This window comes from Bos indicus, chromosome 28 (genome assembly GCF_029378745.1).
Source record: "Bos indicus isolate NIAB-ARS_2022 breed Sahiwal x Tharparkar chromosome 28, NIAB-ARS_B.indTharparkar_mat_pri_1.0, whole genome shotgun sequence".
In the NCBI taxonomy this organism is placed as follows: Eukaryota; Metazoa; Chordata; class Mammalia; order Artiodactyla; family Bovidae; genus Bos; species Bos indicus.
Genome location: NC_091787.1, coordinates 44673053 through 44683021, shown reverse-complemented (window position 1 = coordinate 44683021; position 9969 = coordinate 44673053). Strand labels below are relative to the sequence as shown.

At 43.6% G+C, this 9969-nt stretch overlaps 1 protein-coding gene across 2 annotated transcripts; it reads left to right on the top strand.

Moving 5' to 3' along the window:
• Window positions 1-3804: 3804 nt before the first annotated feature.
• Window positions 3805-9337, top strand: ZNF22 (zinc finger protein 22). Of its 2 annotated transcripts, none has more exons than XM_070781871.1 (2): window positions 3805-3937; window positions 6344-9337. In XM_070781871.1, exon 2 carries the CDS (start codon window positions 6433-6435, stop codon window positions 7108-7110), a length of 678 nt encoding a protein of 225 aa, XP_070637972.1. In that variant the 5' UTR covers window positions 3805-3937; window positions 6344-6432; the 3' UTR covers window positions 7111-9337. The 2 variants fall into 2 exon arrangements, with proteins under 2 accessions (XP_070637972.1, XP_070637973.1); XM_070781872.1 differs by lacking the exon at window positions 3805-3937 and adding an exon at window positions 4315-5212.
• The last annotated feature ends 632 nt before the right edge of the window (window positions 9338-9969 follow it).

The window sequence follows — 9969 nt, the reverse complement described above, 5'->3', positions numbered from 1 at the left end:
AAATATCCGGGCTTTCCTTGTGGCTTAGCTGGTAAAGAATCTGCCTGCAGTGCAGGAGACCTGGGTTCAATCCCTGGGTTGGGAAGATCCCCTAGATCTGTAAATATTTACACTGGATCTGTAATATCCAGTGTGATCAATTTTAATCATTTATTCTGTTTAAAAGTGACCTGGAATTCTATTTGACAGATACTGCTAGGTAGGGGCGAAGAGCATAGGCTCTGAGGCCAAAGTGTCTGCACTCGTGAACATGTGGCCGTAGGCAGGCTACACGCCCCCTTTTCCCACTGTTACAGGGCTATAACAACTCTTATCCCTTAAGGTTGTGGAAGGTGTATGAGCTTTGCTGTAGTAACAAGTAACAACAAACACTGTGGTTACAACAAGAACGTTTATTTCTCTGGCCTGTTCACGTGACTGCACGTGGCTGCCAAGTGTGCTCGCGTGGCTCCGCTCCACACGCCTTCTCATCCTGGAGCAGCCACTACTTGGGACATGTTATTCTTGAGGCAGAGGGAAAAAAGAGTGGTGGCAGAGACACAGTGACCCAAGCTCCTTCTGGAACGGGCTCTACGTTGCATCCACACACGTGCAGCTGGCCAGTGCTACTCATATAAAGTTAGTATCAGTGGAATGGACAGTCATTCACTAGGAGACAATGAAAGTCACACCGCTTTAAGCAGGGATGTAAAACTCAAGAAGGGTGGAGCAAATGCTCAGGAACAATCACACCACAGGGATACAGAATGAGGTACTGCCAGTGCTTCCAACAGCACCTGGAACCTAGTAAGCACTCAGTAGGTGTTGGCTATTATCATACTGACAAATCGAGAGCATAAAACCTTGCCTGCTTTCTCTCTCTTCTTCCTTTTCTTCTTTACTCCGCCCCCTCCTCTCCAACCCATAACCTTTTCTATCTCTTGCCTCTCTCCATCCTCACCTCCTACTCTGTTCACTCTTGGCTACCCACAGCCCTTTATTTCCTGACTTCTGTTCTCCCCTTTTTAAGATTCATCTTTCTTCATCCACTTTTCTACTCCTCTCATTGACACATCTCTGGGCCTTCTGTAGCTGGCCCAGTTGTTTTTAGGTACAGGCAAAAGGGATAATCCACCTTTACGTGGGAAGTGTAGTTTTAACTGGGCTTCCCAGGTAGCTCAAACGGTAAAGAATCTGTCTGCAATGCAGGAGGCCTGGGTTCGATCCCTGGGTTGAGAAGATCCCTGGAGAAGGACATGGCAACTCACTCTAGTATTCTTTCCTGGGGAATTCCATGGACAGAGCAGCCTGGCAGGATACAGTCCATGGAGTCGCAGAAGAGTCGGATACAACTGAGCAAGTAACGCTTCTCTTACTAGTAAAATTTTTTGAATAAATTTTTACTATTTTAATGCACATAAAGCAAACAGTCCTAGCAGGTCACTTTTGTTCTTGAAACTTTACGTAAACTATCTTTGTCCACTGTCCCATACCCTACTCCCATCCAGCCACTAGAACCACTTGTAGTGATAATTTAACAGTAAAATAACAATGCCTGGCATGCTCCAGTCCATGGGGTCACAAACTTTGCAACTCAGCAACAACAAACCATGCCTCATATTTCCTATGTGTTAGGCATTGTGCTGAGTGCCTTACATTATCTTATTTAATCTTAACAGTCTGGCTGTCATCTAGATTACTGAGTTGATAGTCCCTGTCCAGGACAGTTTCATGCTTTGCCATCTGCAGAGCAGAAGGCTCCATCTGAACCTTTGATCTAGTCTTGCTTCGGCCATCAACCCACTACGTATTCCAGGCAAGTTTCCCTCTCAGCCTTATTTTATTGCTCTTTAAGACAGATACTAGGATCCCGCTTCATGAGACTATAAGAAACTTTAAGAAACATAAAGATGAATGACCAGAGAACAGATGTAAAAGCACTTTGTGAGCAATGAGAAATCTTATAAATTCATTCATTCAGCAAATATTTGCTGAGTGCCTGCTACCTTCTGAGCACTGTTCTGAGCACTACAGATATGACAAAGAACAGGAGATAGATCGTGACAGCTTTGGTGCCCCTGTGAAGTTATGAGCTCTTGTTCTGGAAACATGGGGAGCTTTTGCTCTAATAAGAGCAGTCTTTTGAGAATTTAGGAAGCCTTTGGAGGATTTTGAACAAAATGAATGACATAATCTGAGTTGTTTTTCAGGGGACCACTCTGGGGCTGTGACTAGATGTAGGAAGACCAGAGAGGAAGCCAATGCAATAATCCAGATAGGAGGTAACAGCAGCCTGGTGGCATTAACAGCAGTGGAGGTGTTGAAAGTGGTTCAATTCTGGATATATTTTGAAGATCGAGCCAACAGAATTATAGATGGCTTGGAATTGGGTTTGGGGTGAAAAAAAAAGACAACAATGACATCAAGATTTTTGACCCGAGAAACTGGAAAGTTGGAGTTGCCATCAACTGTCAGGATGAAGACTGCTGAAGTAACATGTTCGGTGAATACAGTAAGTTCATCTGGGGGTATACCACACATGCAGATGGGCATTGAATAACTTTATACAAGTCTGGAGCTCAGTAATACCTGCATCCCAACTTCAGACTGGAGTTACAAGTTCAAGAGTCTTCAGCACATACAGATAGTATCTGAAGCCATTAGATTGGAGGTGTTCTGTAGGCAAAGGAGGGCCCAGGAAGAAGAGGAGGGATCAGGTGACCCAGCACAGGCTAGGTGGGACAAGAAGGCGATTGGCTGCAAGAGATGAAAACCAGGAGAGGTCATTACTAAAGAAAAACACGTGGTGTGTTGAAAATCACCAGACTTGGAGCCAAAAAGACACATTGCAATATGTGGCCATCCACTTACATGCTGTCTCAACTTGAGCAAACTGCTAATCTAAGCCCTGGTTTCCTTAACTGTAAAATGAGTGATCAATTAACACGACACTGTAAAGCAGCTACGTGTGTGTGCTTAGTCCCTCAGTCGTGTCTGACTCTGCATTTCCCCAGGGACTGTAGTCCGCCAGGCTCCTCTGTCCATGGGATTTTCCAGGCAAGAATACTTAAGTGGGTTGCCATTTTCTCATCCAGGGGGATCTTCCCGACCCAGGGATTGAACCCGCATCTCTTATGTCTCCTGCTTTGCAGGCGGATTCTTTACCCGCTGAACCATCGGGGAAGCCTCCAAAAAAGCAACTATACTCCAATAAGGAGAAGACAATGGCACCCCACTCCAGTACTCTTGCCTGGAAAATCCCATGGAGGGAGGAGCCTTGTAGGCTGCAGTCCAGGGGTCTCTTAAGAGCCGGACACGACTGATTTCACTTTCATGCATTGGAGAAGGCAATGGCACACCACTCCAGTGTTCTTGCCTGGAGAATCCCAGGGACGGGGGAGCCTGGTGGGCTGCCGTCTGCGGGGTCGCACAGAGTCGGACATGACTGAAGCGACTTAGCAGCAGCATACTCCAATAAAAACATTTAAGGAAAAAAAATTTAAGAAGAGTATGATCGTTCCCATTTTGTAGGGGGTTTTTGGAATAATTAAATAAGGTGACTCAAAAGTATCAGGAATAGTTTAGGCTCTCCAGAAGTACCTCCATATAATCAGTAATTACTATTTGTACAAGGAAGTCTCGGGGTCGAACGGGCTGGTGTTGAGTCCAAAAGCCCTGAAACTCTGGCTGCAGCTCCCGGCCTTTGGTGGCTCCTCCACCACAAAGGGAGACAGCCACAGGTCTTGCGCTCCTGGGAGGCCACACGACGCCTTTCGAGGGATACGAGACGAAAACAAAAGGACAGGAAGGAACGAAGAGCGGTTTTTTCCGGTGGGCTCGGGACCATAGAGGGCCACTCCGCCAAGATCCTAGAGCGACCGCGTGGCGCAGACTAACCGCGCGGCCTGCACTTCCGGCAGCGCGAAGGGCTCGGGGCAAGCGAGCGAGGGCGGCGGCGGTGAGTGGGCCGAGCCCGCAGGGGCGCGAGCTGGCCGCGGCTGGGCGGCGCCGGCCCGGGAACGGCGTGGGGGGCGCGGCTTCGGGCCTCCGCTCCCGGGAGGCCCCGAGGGCTCCCCGCGGCCGGGGGCGAAGCGGGTGGGTGGGCCCGGCAGTCGGAGGCCTCGGCAGGGCGGAGGCCTTAACCGGAGTCCCGGCGAATTGAGGCCAGAGGAGGACCGGCCCAGGCTTCTGAGCCGCATTCCTTTCGCCGTCCATCAGGCGCGTGGCCGGATTAAACAGATTGAATAAACGCCTGGGTGGCGCAGGGCTGTTCTGAGCAATTTACAGACGTTGACTCATGTAAATTTCTAACCCCTGATGATCTGGCGGCTTTATTGTCGTCCCAGTTTGTACTGGCGAGAAAGCAAGCACATTCCAGCCAGGCTGGTTCGCGTGGCCAACAGTTCCATTCACTCAAATTTAGCTTAATGCCCGCGACTGCCATGGAGTTTGGCAGAGCATCGGTCGGAGCGCTGGACTTGGTATTGCAAGTTGGGGTTGCAGTCAGTTCTGCCCCTGCGAGTACAGGTTCTGGGGTCAGGCTTCTAGGGGCTGGGAACCTGGCCAAAGTATGCCTACCCTTTCCTTAGAAATGGAAGTAGAATGGAGATAATCCCATAAACCTGCTCTGAGAATGAAATAGATACCACAGTGACCCATACAGGCTACCTGTATGATTTCCTCGTCTGTAGTGTTCCAGCTGAATTAGAGTTTCTTACTAGAACTGCCTTCTATAGTATTGAAAAATAAATATGGGTTTTTCTTTCAGTATATAATTACCATTATAGCTATTTTTGAACACCAACATCATGTACCTAACAGATGTCTCCTTGAAATAGATGTTCCACAAATATTTACCAAGTTAAGAAATGAGCAGTGCTCTCTAATTTTGAGTTGTGGGCAGTTTTCTCTTTCTGGCACTTACCTTAATTACAGCAGATGTAACTGTTAAATACACAGTTAAAATCTCAGCACTATCAGGGCTGGAGTCTCAGTTATACAATATAATGAAGGAAAAGCAGTAACCGTGAAATAATTTTTGTTTTCAGTTATATCCTTTGTAAGCTTGTATGCAGAGACCAAGGTGATTATTGCCATTTTAAAGTCTACTTGCTGACACTGGAGGTGGAAATTAGTTCCAATAATAGTATTACCTTTGCAGTCTTAGGTTCTCCCGCATTTGTCACCTATTTGGAGTTTGTGCTTGTTTGTGGCCACAATTTTAAATAACCTTGTAAGTAATTAAATGAAATTAATTTATTTGAAAATTTGGATTCTTGCAGCATTTAGGTATTTTTAAAATTCCTCACTATTTTTACGTGTAAACTTACTTTCTTGTCTTCTTCTTGTGTTTTACCACCACCTTTTATTCTGTCTCATTACACTGTCAAATAAAGTTCTTTGGAAATTTTTCCCTCCCAGAAAAAAATCCTCTTGTATCAAGCTTTCAAACAATTGTCCTTTCTTGGATCATTGGAATCTAGAAGAAACAATAATGAAACATTTCTTTGTTGACATTCTCCTCATCCAGTATTTGTTGAATAGATTCACAGAAACTTTCCACTCCTTATAGAATAGTTCTTAACATTCAAAACAATTTATGCTACAAAGTTAGAACTAAATTGTCCTCCACAGCTGTGAAAGTAGAATGGCTAAGCAAATAAGGCTAAACAAATATTTAATAAAGTAGTATGATTCGTCATTTCTTTCTAATTTGGGCACCCTAATTAGCCACCCATAAATGACAATCAGCTTAATATGGGAGCAAATATTAAAACATAATGATGATCTGTTACCCAAATTTTGATTGTCTTTTGGAGCTATTTTTTATTCCCAGTAAAATATTATGTTGCCTCTACTTTTTAATCTTTCAGAATTACATACTCATTTGTTGTTGCCCAACAAAATTTTGTATTATATATTATCACTTTTTTGTGTCCTGTCCCAACAGACAAGAACTCCAAAGGTAAATTTGGTTGTATTTATTAAGTTTAGACTCTGAAATTATTGTGCTTCCCTTCTGGCTCAGCTGGTAAAGAATCTGCCTGCAATGTGGGAGACCTGGGTTCAATCCCTGAGTTGGGAAGATCCCCTGGAGAAGGGAACAGCTATCCACTCCAGTATTTTGGCCTGGAGAATTCTGTGGACTGTATAGTCCATGAGGTCGCAAAGAGTCGGACAGGACTGAGCGACTTTCACTGCAATTATTAGAATTATTTTGCACATTATTTTCCATAGCATTATCTTTGTTTCATATATATATTGAATACATTCATAATTTAAAAACATGAATTTTGATGGGCTGAAGAGGTGTTAAAGTTGAATGATTAACAAATCATCTATAATTTTTTTTTCTTTTATACAGAAAATTCTGAGCTGTGTAGCTCTAGGAAGTGGAACACTCGTTCAGAAGAAGGACATAGACTGTCTTAAGAATACATTTGGCTCTTCACCATGCGGTTAGGAAAACCTAAAGGAGGTATATCTCGGAGCTCAAGCCAAGGAAAAGTCTATGAGAACCAGCGCAAAACCGGCCGGCAGCGGCAGAGATGGGGGATGACTGTCCGATTTGACTCAAGCTTGAGGAGACTGAGAAGAGGCTTGGATGAAAAACCTTATAAATGTGTTGAATGTGAAAAGAGCTTCAGTCAGAGCTCGACTCTTTTCCAACACCAGAAGATCCATACTGGAAAGAAGTCCCACAAGTGTGCGGACTGTGGGAAAAGCTTCTTTCAGAGTTCTAACCTCATTCAGCATCGCCGCGTCCACACTGGGGAGAAGCCCTATAGATGCGATGAGTGTGGAGAGAGGTTTAAACAGAGCTCGAACCTCATTCAGCACCAGAGGATTCACACTGGAGAGAAACCCTATCAGTGCGATGAGTGTGGCCGGTGCTTCAGCCAGAGTTCCCACCTCATTCAGCATCAGAGAACCCACACTGGGGAGAAGCCCTACCAGTGTAGTGAATGCGGCAAGTGCTTCAGCCAGAGCTCACACCTCAGGCAGCACACGAAGGTGCACGAAGAGGAGAAGCCCCGGAAAACCCGAGGCAGAAGCCTTAGGGCAAAAACACATTCGCTGTCGTCTTGGAAAGCTGGAAAAGGGAGGAGGTCAGCGGCTGGGCTCCGCTGAGGAAAGGGCAAAACATAAAAAGTGTTTCTTTTAGAACTGGAGATATTTTTTAAATTTAATAGTGTACTTAAATACTGTATCCTTTCCCAGCATGAGGACATTGGGAGTTTAATGACATTGGAATCAGAGAAATTATGAGTCCACCCTTCCTTATTTTTTATGTAACCTGCAGTACAAAAACCAGAAAATGTGTTTCTAGAGAACATAAGCTCCTTGATCTCATTCAAAATTGCTTCCTGCATCATTTTGACCAAAAAAAAAAAAATCATGTTTTGATGACGTGTAAAAGTGTAGAAATTCCAGTGACTGCTCAGTGTCAGGACTTTCCTTGGAAAGAATAATTAAAAGGGACAAATTAATTCCATCAGTTTTAGAGTTCTGTCGTAGATGAGATTTTATGTTTTTAAAGTTTTGTAGTATATTAACCATTGGTTTGTAAGTATGTCTCAAGATTCAGCATACTAAAATGAATTCACGTTCACAGATTTTTAGTCAGTGAAGTACATCACTTTGTGTTAGCTTTTTTTGTTCGTTTCTCCTGTTTATAGATAGTTAGTAATTAGAGGAGAATTTCCCTGTTTTTCATCAAATTCTTAGTAAGTGATACTCTGGAAGCCAAAGAGCAGTGAGTCAGTCACAGGTCTCCTGTCCCTGCGAATGCATCGTTTGTGATGGTGTGACCCTGTGTCACCTGTCTTTAGAGGTTGGGATGGCTTTATGTTCGTCCATACTCATGTCTTTGACTTCTTCCAGCTCTCTCTCGTGCTCTGACAAGCTGAGCCAGCCTTTTAGAGCTAAATGAATGAATAAACCCAAATTATTTCTTCAAAATAATCTCAACTTGCAAATTAAAAATCTACAATTTATATGCTTCCCTGCCTCCCCTTTCAAGAGCTTCATATAACCCTGGTTATCGTAAATGTTTGCCAGTAGCATAGTGAAGTTTTTAAAAAGCCAAGTGTTACTGCATTGTAGCTTTTTTGAAATCTAAGTTTACCTTTTTCTGAGTTACCTGTCTTATTTATAAGACCAAACAAGTTTCTTATCTTTTATGAGAACAGTGCCAAGTATCAAACATTTTGATCAGCCTTCAGCTCAGGTTTTAATTTCTATTAAATGCTAACATTCTTCTGATTTTTTTTGTATCTTTCATAATCATATCTGATCATATCTGATCCTGCTGTATTAATGACAGTTATCCATAAAAATTTTTAAAGAGTATTTTGCATATCACTGCCTTCTGTTTGTTTTCCCTGGGATGTTGCTTGGATGAGGAGGCAGCATCTAAGATGGCCCGGGAAGAATCGCTTGTTTTGCCTGTCTTGGATTGCCTCAGACTTGAACTTTGCCTCCCTCACAGCCTTGTATTTGAGCGCCAAGTCGTGGAAGATGGCCTTGTCAACAGCAGTTTGATCCGATAGGACATTCACAGTGTCGTGTGAGTGCAGGCATGCCTTAGAGCACCACAGTAAAGCAAATACCGCAGGAAAGTGAGCCACAGGACATCTGGTTTCCCAGTGTGTAGTGAAGTTGTGTTTACACTATATTGTAGTCTATTAACTGCAATAGCATTATGTCTAAAAAACAATGGAATTCTGTAATTAAAAATACTTTATTGCTGAAAATGCTAACCATCATCTGAGCTTTTGGTGAATCATAGCAGTAACATGAAACATCACCTGTCATGTAACAGATATAATGGAAAAGTTTGAAATGTTGCGAGGATTGCCGAACTATGACCCAGAAACACTGAACGCCTTCTGTCGGGAAAGGGCACTGAGAAGCACTCGGTGCAGGGCTGCCGCAAGCCTTCATTTTTTTTTTTAAAGCAATAAAGCATAATAAAGTATGCCTTACAAGTGATCACAGTTATCTTTTACAAAAGACATGTTTAGACTTTACTGATTGACTTATCAGGTCTTCAGACGCTGGAAAGCTATTGAATTAGATCTAAAATTGTCAGCAGCAAAAGTATTACTCCCTTGGATTTAAAGGTGAGTTCAATATTATTTTGACTGAGTCAGTACTCTTGAAAGAAAGGTACAGCTATAAAGGACAAGAACCATCTAGTAAGTTCCTAAGGGAGACGGAAGTATTTGTTTGAACTTTTCACCAGCAGTGGGAGTATGTCTTCAAAACAAAGATGCATGCTACAAACGGTATTTAGGCCCCATGACGGAAGGAAGGTGCTGTCGTTCTGCTGAGAAAATAAAATACTTGTTGAGTACTGGCCATGTGTATTTCTATCAAAAACTGGTAGAAAAGGTAAAATTTTTTTAAGTGAAAGTAAAACAGGTAATGAATATACCATCTGATTGCCATTCAAATTGGGAGGATTTTCATCAGGTACAGGGAAGAAGAAACAGCTCTTGGATGGCATGTACACTCAAGGAATAGAAACCCTAGAAGCCTGTGGAGGTCAGGTGGCTAGTGTAAGCGAGTGAGGTGAGGAGAGCGCTGTAACCTCAAGTGCGCATGCCTGTCTGAAAGGATAACCTGACTCAGTTGTTGCCATGCAGAGAATCAGGCCCAGGTACGCCACATCTTGATATTTTCAAGAGAAACCAGAAATCCAGATTTTAAAATTCACTTAGCCATTTAAAATGGTACTTAGCCATTTACCACAGCTGAGCTATCTTTTCAAGGCTCGTGTGTGGCTGGCTGTGGTGGAGGTGGAGAGCCTGACATGGTGAGAGGTAGGGGTACACGACAGAGTGGAAGCTGCACAGCACAGAAGAATCCGCCCAGAGAACAGCAAGTGACTGCCTTATTGACATTTGGTGTCCCTGAGAGTCAGGACAGTGTGATGCAGTGCTCTGTCCCTGAGTCACGCTTTGGAGGGGGTGGGGGCGGGGGTGC

Coding starts and splice junctions, on each gene's coding strand:
- ZNF22 (XM_070781871.1), top strand. CDS start 6,433: ATGCGGTTAGGAAAACCTAAAGGAGGTATATCTCGGAGCTCAAGCCAA.